General features: G+C 39.4%; 1 protein-coding gene across 1 annotated transcript in view; it reads right to left on the reverse strand.

Annotated features, from left to right (window-relative positions):
• LOC310749355 (unconventional myosin-IXa-like) overlaps window positions 1–20,630 on the reverse strand; it is a 141,481-nt gene that overhangs the window by 42,441 nt on the left and 78,410 nt on the right. Inside the window, 11 exon segments of the mRNA XM_083586090.1 lie at window positions 368–687; window positions 2,013–2,162; window positions 3,246–3,368; window positions 4,399–4,509; window positions 5,724–5,804; window positions 7,407–7,529; window positions 8,683–8,722; window positions 9,623–9,766; window positions 9,923–9,998; window positions 14,636–14,743; window positions 20,119–20,314. Coding sequence (XP_083442216.1) covers window positions 368–687; window positions 2,013–2,162; window positions 3,246–3,368; window positions 4,399–4,509; window positions 5,724–5,804; window positions 7,407–7,529; window positions 8,683–8,722; window positions 9,623–9,766; window positions 9,923–9,998; window positions 14,636–14,743; window positions 20,119–20,314 — 1,472 coding nt within the window.

The raw sequence follows: 20,630 nt of genomic DNA on the forward strand, positions 1-20,630 counted from the left end.
TCACCATTACTAGCAACAATAAAATGTAAAAGAAAGAAAGAAAAGTGAAATTAATAACAATACCATACCTGAGAAGAGATGAGATGGGTGTGATGGGCTTTAACAAGTATGAAAACCATGCTGTAAGCCAAATTAAGTTTGCATCTTAACTAACCCTTTATTCCCTTTATTTCTGAGCTCATTGTTCCTAATTAAATTTTCCGCAGCATTCCACTGAAGCTTCTTTACACCCCTTGGCCCTTTTCTACTCCCTTTCAATCCCTTGGTCTTTATTCACCTGCTGCACTTCAAGTGGTCAATATTGGCTACTTTGGGAACTTCTGATTTACACGCACTTTTGTCCTCCCATGAAGGTTACAAGTATTACCTCTGCCGTGCTTTGTATCCTCTATACGCTGCTTGCAACAAAATTACTTTGTTTCTCTTGGCCCTGTAGACACTTCTGGTGTGGTAGCTTCGCCATTTTGCCTGGACGATGGTAGCCGCAGCATTCCGGTGCCTCAAGCATTCCCGCCAGTAACTCTGGATAATGAAGCCAGCCACCCGCATCTGCTGAAATCTTCTCCTTGCCACAAAGCCTCGCCAGTAGGCCTGAAGAACAACTGCTGCCTTGCCTAAACAGATGGAATTGTTTAGGGACTCTTCTTCCTCAGCTTGCTTTCTTCTTTGGTAACTACGCCAGTATTGCTATGGGAAGAGTGAGAGAAAATATTTTCCAGTACTCCATACTGTATGAGATTCCCTTAAAAGAAAAATCCTTGAAAACAATATCTAACAAAGATCCAGTAGCATAACCACAATTTCGCCTGTTAATAAGACCAAGTGGTATTGAATGAAGAAGAAAGGCTGAACAGCCATTTTCTTATTCTTGTGGATGACTAATCTGTACTCAGGGGGGAAAAAAGTTTTAAAATGATGAGGTGCAAGCATTTTTAAAGCTGGTGTTTTACTGACATTTAAGATGACAGAAGACAAAGCAAAAGAGAGAGCAATCATGTTTTTCAATAACAACCTGGACAAATACTTTGTGGTATGAATGAAATTGAGAAGGGACTTTTAGTGTTAGTAAAGATATACACATGATATGAAAATAATTTTCTTAACTGAGCATAAATATACTGACATATGCCTTACTATGTATTAAACTTCCACATTCCTTGTTATTACAATGCCACTGTTCTGCACATAACTATGCCCTCATTTCCACACAACACTAAGCCAAACCATGGTTTAGTGTGAATGAGCATGTTCCTAGATAAGAGATTGTGGTCTCTGCTTCCCCTCAGTGGTTCTGCTGATGAGCTGCATTGAGCCAAACCATGGTTTGGTTTAGTGCAGAGCTTTCCAAACAGTGTGTCGTGACACGTTAGTGTGTCAGCTGCAGTGTGCAGTATGTCGCACGAACGATTGTGCAGTATGTCACACGAATGCTCTTATAAGGAGTTAGTTTAACCTCCGGTGTGCTGGCAAAACTGAATTACTATGTCACAAAATGATGCATATCTAAAAACTTTGTCAGCAACATGGACGGTTTGGAAAGCTCTGGTTTAGTGTGTCATCCAAACCATGGCTTTGTGCAAATGAGCAAAATCTGGGGTGGAGATTGTGATCACTTTGTTCCTCCTTTGATTATCTTACTGCTGCACTGTGCTGTGCTAAGTCTGGCTGTGTGTGGTCCAAACCCAGGTTCGTGGTTTAGAGAAATCATGAGCTGCAAACCATAGGCTAAACCTTGGTTACTGTTTGCAGTTTGTCTGGAGCGAGTTTAACCCCAAGTCTTTGTTCAAAATCAGCACAGGGCTGCAACAAAATGACTGAGGAGAAGCAAAGCATTCACAATCTCCTCTCTGGGAGTGTACACATTTGCTTGTGCAAAGGAAGGCATGGTTTGGCTTAGTGTTATGTACAAACCAGGCCTATACGTAACATAAAAGAAACAGCTTTTGTCTTGAGATAAACGTCAGGCATGCTAAATGTCTGAAATTACTGGAAATCACACTGTTGACACCCACCTGTATGACCACAGCTGCCTGCTTCAAATTCAGGAACTGCCTCCTGTAGAGCATAGTGCGGAACCAGCTCTGCAACAGAGTGATCCTTCGCAACACCTCCTCATGCAGCAGGCCCTGTAGAAGCTGACGTCCCTGCTCTTTCATGAAAACCTAACAATGTGGAGAGCAATAATAAATGCCTATTTATTAATGAACAAATTACTGTCAGTTCCCCACCAGGCACATATAAAGATTTCTGCAAAATAATTGCAATGGTGTAAGTAACAAAACAAAGGATGAACCTGTTCTGCCCACCAATCTCGGCACTCGCAAGGGAAAAAGAGCCTGAATATTCATCCAGGGAAACAACTGGCTGAACATATGGAATCTTATGAACTTCTTTGTTGGGTTTTACCTCAAGTCTGCAGCCTGAATACTTTAAAAAAAAATAATGAAGGGGATGAGGGAATCACCACAAATTTAAATAATTTATTTTATTTTTTATTTATTTTATTTTATTTTTTAAGACACACAGTGAAGCAAATCCACAAAATGCCTTTTAAATAAAATAAGGGTCACATTTACTTCAGAATCTTTCTCTCCCCTCCTTCAGAAAGAAATTCCAACTGATGTTCACGTACTTGAAAATGAACTGAAAGGTGAGTTGCCTCATTCTAGAGTCTGGGGCAACTTTGGTGTGGCAAAAAAAGTCTTGGGGAGTTGTAATTTTGAGTTCTATCAGACATTGTCTTATTTACATGCAACACTAAAATTGTGGCTACTTTGCTCCCCGCCCCTTGCTCATTTTGCTGATGGACTGCACCAAGCTAAACTATGTCACAGTTTGACTTAGTATGCTGTCCCAGTCTGGGTTCATGGTTTAGCTCTCCCCAACAAACCACAAGCTGTAAACCATAGGACAAACCTTTGTTATAGTGTGTGGTTTGTCTGCAGAAAGCTAAGCTATGAGCTCAGGTCTGGACAACATGTTAAGCCAAACTAAAGCTTAGCTCAGAGAAGCAGCAAAATGACTGGCAAGGAGCAAAAACCCAAAATCTCCTCTCTGGGAGCCCATACATTTGCTTGTTACTGATAAGCCGTGGTCTATGCTATCAATACATGCTAAATGGGTCACTGTATATCTGATAAACACCACTATGGCAGCAGGGTACACCCATAAGTAATACTAGAAAGGGACAAATGTATTTTAATATTGTGTCAGGGAGCAAAAGGGAAATGAGGCTTTGAACGTACCATTGTTCGTCCCACTTGATAATTGTCAGGGTTGGTCTTTGTTTTCCTTAAGAATTCTTGGATATTCTCCTTGGATGGTATCATGCCTCTTGGCAGAAGTACATGAAAATGATCCACGAACTCCTGAAAAATTAGGCATACCTCTGCATGTTATTTAACACAGTTTGTCATTTTACTTTGAAAGTTCATTGAAGTCAACTCTGTATCTATGGAAATTCAGGCTGCCTTAGTAGATGAGATGAGAAACAGGGATCATTCCACCAGCTCTGCTGAAAGACTAGCTTCTGCCCTGAGCTGTTTCTATGTTGGCTAAGCATTACAAGAACTACTATTTAGGAACTGGTGCCTGAGTTCGCTTTTTTCCTCTTCCTTCTGTGTCCCCTTTCTCTGGTGTGTCATGCTTTTTTAAATCATAAGCCTGAAGGGACTGCTTTGTTTTAACTGACTGTATGCAAGCAGCTCTGGGAGGTTTTTCAGCTGGCAAGTGGAGTACAAATGTTCTAAATGCATAATCAATAAATAAACATAGCAATCCTGAAAAGGGCTGTCATTGTGGATACTGAAAAGTAACAGTTTTAATTGCCTATTATATTCAGAGCTCTCTAGTTTACACAACTGAATTAATCAGAAAGGCATGAAAGCTGGGGGTGGGGTGGGATCAATATTAAGCTCTCCCCACCCACATTGTTCTGGTGGCTGTATGAAAAATGTGACACCGGGATGCATAACACTAGTGTAGCAGGAATATGGTCGACCTTTCCTTTAACTAACATGTTGATTTGGAAATGTGTTTTGTAAAAGTATAATAATTCACAAATATGTTTTACACAAATATCACTATTTCCTGCACAGTGTTTCTACAGCATCCCATGGTCCCTCCTTTCCTTCACTGATTTTCTATTTACTTCTCAGTCCTTGCCAGATAGCAGCTGCAGCTCACAATGAACATTCCCAGCCACAACTCTGCATGCTTGCAAGCACTAATTTGGCATGGCTATTTGTTCTGCCAGTTGCATCATTTTTAGCTGCAGAAATAATACTTTCCATACACTTATGCATTCACCTACATTTAAATCAAGGAATTGCCCAACTGACCATAGTGCCTTGGAGTCCACTTCACCAATACTTTTTTAGGAGATTCAAATAATCTAACCTTGAAGGTGTATTTGGAACTATATCCTGACTGTCGTATGCGCACTGTCTCTCGCATCCCTGTGTACCGCAGCTGTCTAAGCACCTGGTTGTCGCTGAACCTCAGGGGAAGCTGAAAAAACAAAACATACAAGGGCCAAACAGTTACACATTGACTGCAAGTTCATCCAGGTAAGCAAGTTTCCATGGATGACTTTGTTGGCTACAAGGGCTCACCGGTCCTTTGCTGACGGCTGCCCTTTAAATAGATCCCAGTCTACACCACCAGCATCAACCAGGCAATGGCCTCTAAGGAGTCTCCACTTGGGAAAAGGAAGGGTGGCACACTCTCAGTCATGCTCCTGATGGAAGGGAAGGAGCCCAGCTGCCGTACCTCAGGCAGAACAAAGGGTATGGGGACAGGGAGGATATAAAAAGCCTAAGAGAGTAGGAAAAAGGGGAGAAGCCCAGTGGAGACAGAGAACAGTCTGGGCACCTAAATAAGGCTCTTCCACAGATACTGGGGCAACTTGGTCCTTGGTCAAAGGCCTTCTTCAGGGTATCCCCCAAGCCCCAGAGAATGCAGTTAGATAGGAAATATCAGCCGTCTGTTTATCTAGTCCCCAATCCCTGGGGAGGCATAGGAATCCTAGATTTCAGCCTGCCAAGGCTAATGGTATGGAGAGGTATATTCAGTGCTTATTTTTAAAAGGGGGGGAGGTACTCAATGGAATGCAGTACCGGCACCTCTTTTGTTATTAAAGAGTGTGGCACTTACTCTAACAACTTCATGGTGAGTACCGGCACCTATTTCTCTAGAAAAAAAGCACTGTCCTCTTTGGCATGAGACCCCAAGATGACAATTTTTCACAGCCCTCTAGCTGCTATGGTGACTCATTTGCCAGAAGTAATATATTTAGTGTATGGACTTTGCAAGGCTTGGTTTGGTCAGAATTGAGTATACACTTCCAGAGTTAACACTAAATACATTACTTCTGGAAAATGAGTCACCATACCCACTAGAAGGCTGTGAAAATTTGTTCTGGGTTTTCAGACTGGTCTACCCAGGTACTATCTGAAACTATATGGGCACATCAGTTGCCAAAGCTCACCTACCCCACTGCTAGTTGAATCCCTGCTCCTGATATATAGCAAGATGGTATTGAGGATTATTGCTTTGTTGATCTGAAAGATCAAAAGGGCACGGCACCCCTTTATATTTATTTATTTATTTATTCAGATTTGTCATGGCCAATGGCTAGTATAATCAAGTTATTTGGATTGGCTGTAACAGTCCAGCAAAACTGATTTTCATTGTGGATTACTTGGGATTGGAGAGGCATTTACCTTGTCAGCATTGGAGCGAATGCACTTGACAAAATAGGGTTCTGCTTGGCCAAGGGTCTCCATCAATTTGGTAAGCGATGCCTAAAGTGGAAAATAAAATTATGGAGTTGGCTTCTGCAACAATTATTTTGGTCAGAAAATAACATGTTGCCAAACCTCTCCTTATGCTATTTTTAAACTGTACTTTAACACACATATGAAATAGAAATTGTGATAATATTGCTTATTATTATAGACATTCAAAGGCATGAAAATGGCTTTCCTATACAATGCATAATAATGGCATTAAGTACATATATGTAAATCTTCAAAAGCATGTCACTGGATCAGAACAATAGCATACATGTCCCTCAGCAGTTCTCCTTCTGGAATGCTGCATATTTTATTTAAAATTCAGCTTCATTTATCTACTTAAGAGACAAGGTGTTCAGCTACATAACACTTACCTATAGGCCTGGAACGGAGGCTCCAGCTTGTGGAAATTCTGCGGTTAGACTGTTGATGGGGACAGACTATCACCAGGGACAGTTTCAGAAGACAGCTCTGGATGAGCATACCTGAACCACTTGGCTTTTGAATTAAAGGGTGCCAAAGGAAACTATAATGTCTCCGATGCTATTTAACATCTACATGAAGCCACTGGGAGAAGTCATTAGGCATTTGGGAGCAAAGTGTCATCTGTACACTGACGATACCCAACTCTATTTCTCTGTAACGTCTGACTTGGGAATGCTGAAAAGGTCCTGGACTAGTGTCAGTTAGATAATTTTTGGACTTATCATATTGTGTCTAGTGTACACTGTGTATAGACTATTGTGATTAATAAATAAATAAATAAGTGTAATAAGTGTAAGTGTAATAAATAAATAAAGGCTTTTAATTAAAGAAGGGTAGAAAACTACTTAAAGCTATTTAAAGAGCATAGTACTGCTGAAATTAAAACAGCTTTGGCAGAAAGCATATGGGTAATTAGTATACTGTATACATACAATTCATGTCCTTAACTTTATTAAGGACTCCTATGGGCACCTGTGGAGTTAGCAGTCACAGCCTATGCACAGTATAAAGTCATATAATCATATCAAGTTGACTTACTGTATATCACATCTGACAATTAATCAGTCTAGCCTAGTATTGTCTGCACTGACTGGCGGAAACTCTTCAGGATCTGAATCAGAGTTCTATTTCCCAGTCGAGCTACCTCTGACTTTTTTTTTAAAAAAAATGGAGGTAATAGGAGTGAAGCCGATACATTCTGCATGCAAAGCATATATTCTACTACTGTGATATGGTAGCTATGACCCCAGAGAGATGATTGATGTCTAGGGGATTTTAAAGAAGATCTAAGCCATACATAAATGGTTTGGCTTGCAACAATCTTTTCTTTAATGCGAGTCAGTTACCGAGTTAACTTACATAGAACTGGAAATGCCCAGAGGGAACTAGAGAATTTACTAGTTGGCCAAAAGAAAGAAAAAAAGACTGTGATGTAAAAATGAATGGGACAACCAGGGATAATAAAGAAAATGTGAACTGCAACCAATTGTTGTTGTTGTTTTTCTAAAATCAAGAGTAGGCTGCATTCCAGTCCATCTAGTATCCCTATTTTATTTCCATTGGAAATAGATATTCCACATGGTTTTCCTTAAGTTAAACTTCATGAAATTAACAATGGTAAGTTACCTGGAACTGGGCGCTGATGCTTGGAGGCTTCTTCTTCTTGTGAAGGTGGAGAAGAGACTTTGTGATACGGTCATGGAGAGTTAGGTTCGTCAAGTGCTTGAGCGATTTCACTTCAAGCAAGTGCTAAGAAACACAAAGATTATAACTTTGGTTATGAGAAATTTGAACCAACATAAGCACAAATCTTTGCAAGAAACCAACAGTGGAGCATGGTACCCACAGGTCTCTGCCCCACCCTCCCCCTGCTGAAATTAGGCTTCCACTGTAGCCAATAGAAGGCTTTTTTCAAGCCCAATTGCAGTTTGGAAGTGCAAAGTTTACTTTTGGAAGTCTCAACTATCAAGGGAAGAATAAATCTCTACCCTCCAGCTGTAAGCCTCTGAAATTACTCCTCTCTAATTGTTGCCGGGGGGGGGGGGGGGAGCAGTGATCTTCCTGGGGATTATAGCTGAAGAAGGGCCCATGCATTCCCAGTTGCATTCACCAGAAAAATAATCCACTGACTCCAACCTCCCACTCCACTTGAAAAAAGCAAACCCCCTTTTTCAAAACCTAACAGTTGATATGGAGTGAGTGGGCATGCCATCACAATCTCTGTGGTTGTGGTGCTCACAGCAGTTTACAGTGGTACCTCGGGTTAAGTACTTAATTCGTTCCGGAGGTCTGTTCTTAACCTGAAACTGTTCTTAACCTGAAGTACCACTTTAGCTAATGGGGCCTTCTGCTGCCACCGCACCACTAGAGCACAATTTCTGTTCTCATCCTGAAGCAAAGTTCTTAACCAAAGGTACTATTTCTGGGTTAGCGGAGTCTGTAACCTGAAGCGTATGTAACCCGAGGTACCACTGTATATGGTTTGCAAACGTGCACATCACATTAATACAGTGGTACCTCGAGTTACAAACACCTCAGGTTACAAACTCCACTAACCTGGAAGAGTTACCTCGAGTTGAGAACTTTGTCCCAGGATGAGAACAGAAATCGTGTGCCTGCAGCACAGCGGCAGCAAGAGGCCCCATTAGCAAAAGCACGCCTCTAGTTAAGAACAATTTTAGGTTAAGAATGGACCTCCGGAACGAATTAAGTTCATAACTAGAGGTACCACTGTACATCAATTGTACACATGGTGAAAACCACACTATGAGTTCGTGGACAGTGTACACTTTCTGTATGCTTTCTTATGAAAAAGGAATAGCCTTGTAAAAAACAGCATCATTTGTGAAATTAATCTAGTTTAAATATGTTAGCTCAGGTTCTTTAGCTCTAGTACTCTCACCTTTGGAAGGTTAGGCTTGGCTTTGAAGTTCTTGTTTCGCCTAGGAAGAAGCAACAAAGATCCATATTAAAGCAGCAGGGACATGTTAATGCTAATTTGTAAACTTGCATGAGAAAAACATTTGCTTCTGGTGTAATGGCAAAGCATGTACTAGTGCAGTGTCAACAAATCTATAGTGAGTGCTGGTTTCATGTGGTCCCTCGCACTCTTGCTTGTGGAAGTGTGTGCATCTGTTTCAGGCATAGCAAACTCCGGCCCTCCAGATGTTTGGGACTACAATTCCCATCATCTCTGACCATGGGTCCTGTTAGCTAAGGATGATGGGAATTGTAGTCCCAAACATCTGGAGGGCCGGAGTTTGCTATGCCTGATCCATCTGAAGAGATACTGAACTGAAAATACAAGTTTCACACATCTTTTTTCAAACCCACTCAACTCCTAGTGACAAGCTTCTTTAGAACTGCAGACATTCTTTGACAATTAATTCAGATACTTTATTCTTCCAGCTGCATCTTTGAAGGGGTATTTGGAAATTATAAAAGAGAATATAATTGATGTGATTACAATACTTCCACAAATACCTAAAAGGAGATTTGTGTAACACAGGAACCGCTTTTAATTTAATGAATGTTCATAATAAAAACTCTGGCTCTACTGATCAGAGTCTCTGGTCAACTCCCAAGACCAGAAGAGAGCAATGGGGGCCTAGAACAGTTCAAAGGTTGCTTCCATGTATTTTATAGTGTCCCAGTTCTGCAGTCTACCTCATCATCCAGATTTAAGATACACTTTTGAGGATTTCTGAATTGTAAATCTGTGTTCCTTGGGTGATGAATGCTGAAGGGTAATAGAGATCTCTCTTACCCCCAGCTTGTCCCATGTTTGTTGCTATCCCTAGAGATCAGTTTATCTTTGTAACAAAGAACAAATATGAACTAACATGAGGATGCCATGGGCTCTCTCCAAGAGTTTGCTGTTAGTTGAATTCACAAATATCCCATCTTTGTCGAGGAAACTGCTTTGGCTGGAGAGTCTGCTCTGTCGCACACCCATCTTGCTGTTCCAACCAACTCCATACATATCACTGCAATGTGGGAAACAAATACACTTTATTGCTTAAATTTCACAAAGAATATACCACGTATTTATTTTTTTGTAAAAAGGTAACTTTTCCAAAGTCATAATTTCATATGTAAAGCTCTTGCTCTAGCAGTCTCACTTATCACACAATCTGACTTACCGCTGACTTTTCTCATTGATAGTGTTAACTCCCTGCAGATCTGAAAGTGGTGTTCTGGGACGTTTGCGGGCAATACCTGTGGCAGCATATCAACAAAAAAATTAACATTCTATTTAGAATTAGATAAATTCTCTGCACCAGCTTGGGAGAGGGAAAAATCAGACTGCAACATGTGCTGAAAATGGTACATGCTGGGAACTGGGGGAGGGAGAAAAGAACCATAAACGAGGAGCCATGGCTGGTAATAATGGTATATTTGACTTAAGCTCTTAAAATAAAGAAAAGATGTCCTAAACTTGTTTGCCACAAAATTTACTTGTAATCCTACATATAAAGCCGTATTTTAAATAGATTTTTTAAAAGATGCACATCTCTATATCCAAGAAACAATACAGAGGGGAAAGCTTTTATAGGAGGAAAATATTGCACCAAAAGCCACACCTCCAATAAGATTATTATCTGTAAAAGGTCTTTTCTGGTCAGCTGCTTTCTCCTTCTTATAAAAGTAGAACAATGCAGACCATATGAACACCACAAATTTGTGCAGAAGTAAGCCTCTGGATTCTATTAATAGCTTAACTGGAAATCTTTCTTATATATTGTGCTTGGACAACCTCCAACCCAGTAGCAGAGCTACCAGGAACAAAGTTCACTATTTTGGTCTGGGCATTTTCTTTTTAAAAGCCCAGCATGGTTCAATACATTTTACTGAATACAAGATACACTTCTTAGCTGTTCCATCTTAAAAGCCTCTATTGCAAAACATACTATGCAGAATTTAACACAAACATGGCTTGCCTTAAGTGGGTCTGAAAGTCTCATCTGAAATGCAAAACTATGGGGGCTCTGACCTGCATTACTAACCCTAACATAGGTATTCAGAGATGGTGTAGCACAGTGGACAAGAAATGAATCAGGAAATTCTTGGTTCCAATTTCCCTCCTCCACCATGTCATAACAAATCAGATACAGAACTGACCTAATCTACAGGGTTTTCTAAGGATTAGCTGATAATGTATATTCGGCATTTAGAACACTCAGTATCCTCAAACTGGATTTATAAAGGGAGTCAACTGGTAGATAAGATTGGTTTAACAATTTTGGAACCTTTGAACCCAATCATCTGGTATGGAATGACCCCAAATTTTAGGTAACTAGATTTGCAAAATAAATTTACTGGTTTGTTTCCCTTTGATATACCCTTGTGTAAGGGAAGTACAAAAAAATAAGATATTATACACCCCACACAAACTTGGCTAGAAGTCAAGCCAAGACGTATTGCTTTTAACAAGGCCACAAATATCCTAATTAGCCCAAAAAAACCCACAAAAAACTGAGCAAATAATAACAAATCTTTCAGTCATAGTATACCCATAGGACATGAAAAGATTACTGAAGAGATCAATATTAATAAATTAAGGTGATTCAATAAGCTAAAGATCTATCTTGATGATGGGATTTGAAGGTGAGCAGTCTTACTGTGTTTGGCAAGAATCACTCATGCAATGTAATCTTCTCTGGGCCTAGTCATTTTCAAAACATTAAATTAGCATTTGAAAACTTTATTATTTCTTCCATGACCACTGAATTTTCTTAAGAGCTGCTAGTGAGGCCCTTTTGTCAACAACTATGCATGAATTGCATCATTCATGATTTAAGAGCAACGAGGGATAATATTTATTCAATTTATTAGTCACCTTATACAAAGCGTCTCTAGGTAACTTACATATACAAATTAAAATAACCATTAGGTTTTAACCATAAAATACTATTCCTCCCCCACCCCAAAGCAATAAGCATGATTATTACACTCTCTCAAAAGCCTGGGAGGTGGTTAGTGCCGAGCAAGCAGGCATCCCCGGGAATAGCATCCCATAAATTACAGGCCACAACTAAATATCCCCTCTCCCTTGCTGCCACCCTCTGATCCTCTCTCACATGATCTTCAAGTGAAGGGGGGTACTCCATTTGGTATCAGGGTCCTGAGCTGTATAGGCCCTTTTTATGTTAGAACCAGCACTTTTGAGCCAGACTCAGAAACACAAGCATATGTGCCAGAACCAGTGTTATATGTGCAGACTGCTTCATAATATGCTACTGTAATGTTCTGAAAATAAGTAGTCCCCTGTGGGGGAAGAGAAGCATTCAACTATATTAACAGAAAGCAATAAATGCCATCCCCTAAGGATTTGTATCGCACCCACTGCTGCGTAACTGATTCATAAGGACCTAAAGTCATGGAATAAGGAGTGAGGTCTGCAGAAGTTTGCAAATTGTTCAGGACAGAAGAATCCCAAGCAGACCACGGATGTATACCAAAAATAATTTGCAAAGTAAAAGTTATAGCAGTGTGCATCTAACTACTACTTTTGTGTTTTTATATTGTAAACTGCCCCGTGGTGCTTGGATGAAGGGTGGTATATAAATCAATCAATCAATCAATCAATCAATCAATCAATCAATCAATAATACTTGGTGACCAGTTATCTGTAAAATCATACCATGCCTTCCAAACCTGATTAGAAATTCACAGAAGCAAGAGTTGGAAGTTTCTCCTCACTGTGTGACACAGCACACAGATGGCTGGCCTAACAAGTGGTTACACACACACACTGTGGCAAAGCTACAGCTTGGTAAATCTGCATTCTCCCCATGGAAAGCTCCAAATAGGACGAATGGGCAACAAAATGGCTATTGAGATGCAGTGTAAGAGCAAACTGATAAAGACAGCCAGTATCTTAATATATTTATATAAAATATATTGTGCAACTTCATTTGAAACACTTGTGTGTAGTTCTGGTCACCTTAAGAAAGGATAATGTAGAGCTTGAAAAATAAAGGGCGACTAAAGTAACTGTGGGGTTGAAGCACTTTTTCCCTAATGGGAAAAGGCGGAAATATTCGATACTTTTTGAATTAGAAGCAAGATCAGGGAAGGACACAGCAAAGACTTAAAATTATGAATGATGTTGAAAATAGGGAGGCGTTTTTTCTTCCTCTCTCTATGCTGGAACTCGAGCTAACCCAATGAACTTGATTAGCACAAGACTCAGGACAAACACAGCTTCACACAAAACGTAAAACACTTTATGGATTTTGCTAACAACAGCTATTGCGAAGAGCACTAACTGATACTTTTTTTAAAAAAGGTGGGGAAAATTCATTGGGCCTAATCAACAACTATTGCCCTTGACTAGATGGAGCTAGATGCGGAGGACAAAGAGATGAATACCAGATGCTGAGGACAAACAGGAGAAGGCTGTTGACTTCCAGCTTCCCACAGGCATTTGGTTTGATGCTGCTGGAAACAGAATGCTGGCCTGGATGGACCTTTTGTCCAGCAGAGCAGCTCCTACGCTGTTCCATCCAAAACTGATTTCAGAGCACGCTTTTACAATTTTTTCTTGTTAATTATATATTCAAACACAGTGGGGAAAATCCATGTAATACAAGACTCATACAACTTCTTCAACTCAGTTCATATCACACCATCCGTTCAGCTCTTCTTATAGGGTAACACCATCCACACCCCTTGCAGAGGGAACACCAACCTTTGTGGGGGATGGTACTCCAAAAGATACGCAACATATACATGAGGGAAAGGCATTTCCTTTATTAAGATTAGCAGCGATGTGGCGTCTCTATAAGCCATTACAGCACAAATGCAAAAATGGAGGTCTGTGAAGGCACAAGGTTTCAGTCTTCCCTGGAACCCAACACACTGAAAAGCTGAATCAATTCTGTCCAAGTAGTCAGGCAAACATTGAAAAGAAACTTTTTTAAAAAAAAATCTCCTGTTTCAAGAGTCTGAAATGGTGATGCGCCTGATCATTAAGGTGGAATGGTTACTGCATATGCAAAGCTGTTTAATGAGCAAGTTAGCATCAAGGTACCCTTCAGTAGGCTCCCAATGTAATTGTAATACTGAAACACCATGCGCTACTCTTTATGGCAGAGGGTGTTATGTTTCATGCTGCTAGACCCCTGCTCCTCCCACAACAGAAATCCAGCCATCATTAGTATCAAAGGCAAACGGGCCTGGTTTTCATGCAGGACTAGTTCATTATGTAACAAACGGAAGTGAGGAGAAGGAAATGGAGACCAAGTGCATATCTATTGTCTTCTATGAAGGAAATCCTCCAAAGGCAGAACAGTTATTCTACATTGCACTAGAGTTCTCAAAAAGTGGAGGGTTTTCTTTTTTAAAAAGATGTATATACATTTATATCCACATGTAGACACTACTATATAAAAAAAGAGTGCACCAGAATTTGGTGGAATCTTGCCAAAAAAAATCTAGCTAGAATAAATACAGATTAGATTATTCCTCTGTCTAAAGGGTGTCACTAATGAAAAGCTTTTAACTAAAATCTTGGGATACCTAGGAGATTTAATCAACAGTTCCTTCGGTAAAATGGCTCCATGCCTTAATCAGGCTTATATACTGGAAAAATCTTTATGACTGAGGTAAAAACAGGATTCAGAGCACCCACTCAAACCTCTAGGGCCCATCCTGCCTATAAACTCCCAAGAAAAGGGCACTAAGATCCCTCCGACGTTTTAACAGGTCTTGTCATTCAAGATGCCTTCAGGTTCTGCATTACAAGGTTCCAAGCATGGTTGCCCACCCTTGCTACTAAGTATGCTCCTGGTTTCCATTTCCTGCTGTGTGTGAGTGTCATGTCAGAGAGATGGTGGGATATGGCGCCTTACTGTACTTCTCCTCCTTGCATCTCTGCAGGATCTCTAAGCTCCTCTGATGAACTGGGTGATGGAGAAAGCTAAAACTATCCACACTTTTCAAAACCGCATCATCATGCCCTTGGGAAGCAAAACAAAAACATGGAGAAAAGAGAAAGATTACATAAGCAGAAACCAACGAAGAGTCAAGAACAGTGCGGACAACTGCCTTATTGACACAGAATAGTTCAAAAGTGATGGGTGCTTTCTGCCTACGGACAGTAATTTCACCATTTCTAGCAATTCTGAGGAGTGCACAAGACAGAGATGAACTGATCTTTTACTGGATCATTGTAAGTTGCTAGGTTTTGGGCAACTTCCTTTCGTTTTTTGAAAAGATAGAGCTGCAGCCAAAATAATGAATTATAAATTGGAATCAACAATGAAACAGCAATGCATTTTATAATGCATGGCCATGATATGTGTTAACAGTTTTATAATAGCATTTTCATAAAATAGCATGACATTTCTATGTTTAATGGGATTAATGAGCTCACTTACCCATTAGCAATTAGGATCACGTTTTCCAAAGGGCATTGCCTAATGCATCATTTTAAATAAGCTGTTCTGATTATTATAAATATGTGTATCTGATGTGGGCTGTGAATTATTTTCAGATTAGGTATAGCCTGCTGAAATGTGGAATTCAAAACAAATCATAACAATTATTGCTTTTATGTGGCTCTTAGGGCTTTAATCTTGAAAACAGAAAACTATCACCCATGTCTCCAATAATTCTAATTATTACATATCTTGTACTTTCAGTCTTGCAGAAATCCTGCATCAGATATGCCAGATTCTGCATGTGGACTCTCATAATGCAGGACAGGCCTATTTAATCTACATAATTTATTCTAGGTGCTCTCTTTGTTACAGTTTTTTTTTACTTTCAAGCATCATGAGTTATTATTTGTGTTGGGCTTGATTCATATTACTGTTGTTACAACATAATCAGGAAGATAAAGACTAAATGGCAGTGCCTCTTATGTTTGTAACCAAACATCAGAAAGGCTCAAGTCTTGCACTGTAACACTTGGGAACTGATTTTTAGTGGCAGATCTGGAGATGGTTCACCACAAGGCGCGTGTTGAGGGTGTTGTTTTGAGTGACTATTACAGTTCACCTCTCAAATGCAGGCACAACAGACACTCAAAATAACTCTCTGTATGAACAACTTGTGAGGAATCGTCAGCAGATATGCCACAAGGTTTAGTTCATAGTTAAGCCAAGGGAGATTTGAAGTTTGTATAGTTTGCCCAAGACTTTTCTGCTGAAGAAACAGAGACATTTGAGTGATGTCACAAAGTTGTACTTGTGCAAAAAGAACAATTCATGAAACTATCATGTGATTGGACCATCAAATATATTTTTCTGGAAGTGAGGCTATTTAAAATCTGGCTTCAAATTACCAAAATTGCTTGGTTACTCAGTTACCACTGAGTATCCTGAGCTTGTTGAATCAGTCTCTGTGCTTATCTTTGCAATACAGGTTTTTTTCAGCAATGACAGCTATGAAGACAGTAGCAAGCTATCTATCAATACTGATCTCAGACTATGTCTGACAACTATCAAACATTGCATTGACCCACTTGTTGGAAAAATGCAAACTCAGCCATCCTACTGATGATGCTTGCCATAATGAACTTTTTCATTAATTATATTTGACACTGCCTGTTTAATCACCTGTTTTTAGAATAACTTTCATAGTTTATGAATTAATAGGCTGCAATCAGTTGACTGGTGATTCCCATTAAAAATAAAAAATTGTGAATAACTACAAGTACTATAAATATTTCAACAAATTCTACACTGTGAAGGGTATTAAATAAAATTTTGCTTGGATGCCTCAAATAATGGTTATTAGATAGGCGAACTTGCAATTAAAACACATGAAATTGACAGCTGCTGAAGACCTCAGGTCCAAAATTCATGTGACAACAAATCAATGGACCATCCTAACAAGCAAATTTGGAATTGTGGGTTGCAATACCAAAAAGCTTAGGACTAACAGCCCACATCATATAACTTCCCTGCAAACTTTGTAGAAGCAAATCAGGATGAATGTTCAACAAACAAATTGTCTGAAAGCAACCTTGATGGTGAAATGGAATGCAAGACTGACCGAAGGAATGGATTAAACTGAATAAATTTCAGAACAGCTGCAGTCTAGATGTGGACAGACCACAAAAAAGTTCATTTTAAACTGGATGCTGCATATTTATTCTATGATCTTGACTGGGCAGTCTACCTCACATTATACCATTTTAACTACTAGCCTTGTTTCACCATCAATAGCCAGCAGAAATGGTTACATAATAGGGATTATACTGACAGTAACATGGGATAGCTAAATGCAACACAAACATAGCTCAAAACAGAAAGAGTTGCCAGATACTTAAAACAGTCTCGTGTAACAGAGAAGGGTGGCTATTTAACCTTGCAGCATATTCCTAACACAAATGGTTAAGATAGAGGATGAACCAAGAACTACAGCAAAATATGATACAGGACCACTATTACAAGGAAATTACAATGGTGGAAATAGATTCTTTGCCTGAAATTTTCTACATCATCTAAATATTACAATTTAAAAAGCCAGGGTTTGCATTCATAATGATTTCACAGGCCCACTTGAATGTGGATCATTTTTATGTGAGATATATTAATCAATTTTTAGTGTGGAATGCAAATCTTTCTTCACTAAAATTTGAAATACGAACTTTGAAAATGTGATGTTTGTTTTTTACTTTCAGTTATCAGAATGAAAGTTTGCTACTATAAATGTAGAAGGGCTACAGTATCACTTGCTGAGTCAGGAGAAGAAAAGCACAAACTGTAGACACTTGCATTCATTCAACTTCTATTTGAAAAGCTAAACTACATAAACAGAAGTACAAAAAGCTACAGAAGAAAACACTGCAAATAAATATTAACTTCAAGTTAATGCACAGCACCGATATTCAACATCACTGGCACGGAAAGAACAAAATAAAGTGATTTAAAACGAACGAGACATAGGCATGAGATACTTTCCATATGTACCATAAATGTAACTGTAGAAGCTTTCTCAGACAATATTTCCTATTGCTTTCTGACTGTCCATGAGATGTTCCACACACCTGTAGATAAAAGCTACCCTTGTAAAGAACAGCAGTATATGATTAAGGAAGTATATCTAAGAGTTGATGTGGAATGCTCACATCAGGAGTTCAACCTATACCAGGTGCAAGAACCTAAAAAGCCCTTACTATTCCACTTAATGCTTTTAGATATTCTCCATGGTACATTTGTAACAATTAAAAACAGATGAACTACAAGGGTCCAAAATTTAATTTTTCACACCATCATTGCCTCCAACTAGATTTGAGTTGGCTAGAAAATTTACCACTATTTCGCTGAAAAATGCCCCCTCCGAAAGCTGCTTTTCTTAGTGGAAGCTACTCCTCCCCCACCCCCAGGACAAATCAATATGACTAATCTGACCCAATAATCCTTCCCTCCCACCCATGCAAGCAGCAGCTACTCCTATCATTATACATTTGTAACATGTAGTTTGGGCCAGAGTGAAAACCTTTTAGCATCTGCAAAAATGTATTTTCATTTGTCCAAAAGGAAAGCTCTTATTCCCCTCTCCCCTTGAGTTTCCCATTTTTAGGAATAAGATCACAGCAATCTGCATTGTGTGTGTTTAATTCTTATAAATAATAAAAGCTGCAAGAGACTGACACAGTTAACACTCTGGATATTTGTGAAAGCAGGTTAGGTTTTGTTTCTCACATGACATCCCCCCTCCCTGCCAAAAAATGAAAGAAGAGCAAACATGGAAAGGCTGTATACCATCACATATGCGTATATTTTTGCCAATATAAAAAAGCTGGAAGTCATATAAATCTGTAGTGAAAACATCCACCATCCTACATGAAAACAATACCTTGTGCAATAGCCCAAATTCTTGCTAGCTATGTAGTTGATAGACAAGTTAGTACCTGTGCCACAAAATCTGCATTTTGGTTTCTTGAACAAACTGACTGGTAGCCATGATACACTTGGAAGGGCTGAGCATATGAAAATTACTGTGAAATAGACTAGAACATCAGGCACAATTCCATTATTCTATTTCTAAATTAGCAGCAGCCAGATTTTACTATAACATTTATAAGCATACTTGCAAAACTAATATCCTGAGTAACTTGCAATTAAGTGCCAAATATTTTTTGAATGCTCTTTAGTACAAATGCTTACACGCAAATTGTAATATGTAACAGCATTTGAGTATGTTCAATGTGAATCTCCCCAAAGACGATCTTTTACACATTTGTTTTCAGCTAATTGTTTTCGGTTTCGAAAAGAAAAAGGCCTTCAAAACGCAGACATGAGAAAAACAAGGACAAGCCTCACAAAATACTGTGCGCACCTTAAGCAAAATATCCTCAAATATACAAGGCTACAGATTCAGAGTCCATTAGAATGTAGTTTTTTGGGGGGAAAGGGGTTGAGGTTAGGTTATAGAAAGGTTTTAAGGAGAACCAGGACAAGAAGATGACTATAGCCCAGTTCACAGTAACCAGCAGGCCCCAAACAAACAGCCTGGGAGAAATTAATTTTGTTATGATTAAATGCAAAAGGACTTTTAAAATGACCTCTGTTTTATAAATGTTAATAGAGGGGTGACTAACTTTTTTCAAACCAAGGGTCCCATGCTAGTGGTGGGCATGGCCAATGTATGCACACACAGACAGAAATGCACCACATACACTCACCAGACATGCCATCACACAGCACCTCTGTTGCACACAGCATTTCCAGCCCTCCCCATTCTGGTGCTGGAGTGGTAGTGGCTGGAATAAACTGCATTTTACTTTGCCCAGATCATTGTGGGCAAAGTGAAATGGCAGCGTTTACAGTGACTCCCACACCAGTGCTGGAATGGTGGGGAAATGCTGTCTTTTACTCTTAAAGGGCAGGAAGAGGGCTTTGTTTTCTATAGTAGTATTGTGGTGCTGTGGTGCTAAGACTGGAAATAAAATCCATCTACCTATTCTTTAGAAATCATCTCTAAATGTTCTATGCATTCAGACTTTGCCAACAACAACAACAACAACAACAACAACAACAACAACAACAACAAGCTCAGTTAAAACTATCAACTCTCCTATCAGGTAGGTTTAATCAACTTTAAGACCTATGCACTATCAAAAGCTCACACAACAGTTTGTCCTAAACTATTAAGATCCATCTTATTTTTGTAATCATGGGACCATGAGGTTCATCTTTTATGTGCCACAAGCGTTGGGGGAGGGGGGGAATAACAGATGTAAAGCATATAAAACCTTGATTTCTTATAATGCAAGATCTGAAATTGGAGACTAGCCCTTAAAGACACAGCAGACACCTTTGAGAGGTTCAAGAGGACGAACCCATTTTATACAAAGATAGTTACAGTATACAACACCTACCAGTTTTCTTTTCAATGTGCCGCCTTCCTGCCTCCCTAAATGCAACTACACCTCTGAAGAAAGCTCTGAGGACTGCCCAACGAAACACAGCAACAGGATCAATTCCTATCATTCCACAAATAAAGGCACTCTTGCTGCTTCTTAGGAGAGCGACAATGTCTGGTCGCATATGATCTGTATTTTTCTCCCGGAAATCCTAAAGAGGAAAGAAATGAAACACAGTGTTCAGCAAGTCCTGAAGTAGTAGAGTACAAGTTTTCAGGGCAAAAGGTTTTAGGTTCAATCTCTGACATCTTCAGGTAAGCCTGGGAAAGATTGCTACATGAAATCCTGGATACAGCCACTGCTTATCAGTGCACGACAACTCTGAGCTAGATGAACTAGTAGCCTGACTTGGTATAAGGCAACTTCCTATGTTCCTAAAACATTTGATTTCTACAATAGTCAGGGCAATAATATATACAGTGGTACCTCGGGTTACATACGCTTCAGGTTACATATGCTTCAGGTTA

This window comes from Podarcis filfolensis, assembly GCF_964270895.1.
Source record: "Podarcis filfolensis genome assembly, chromosome: 14".
Lineage (NCBI taxonomy): Eukaryota > Metazoa > Chordata > Lepidosauria > Squamata > Lacertidae > Podarcis > Podarcis filfolensis.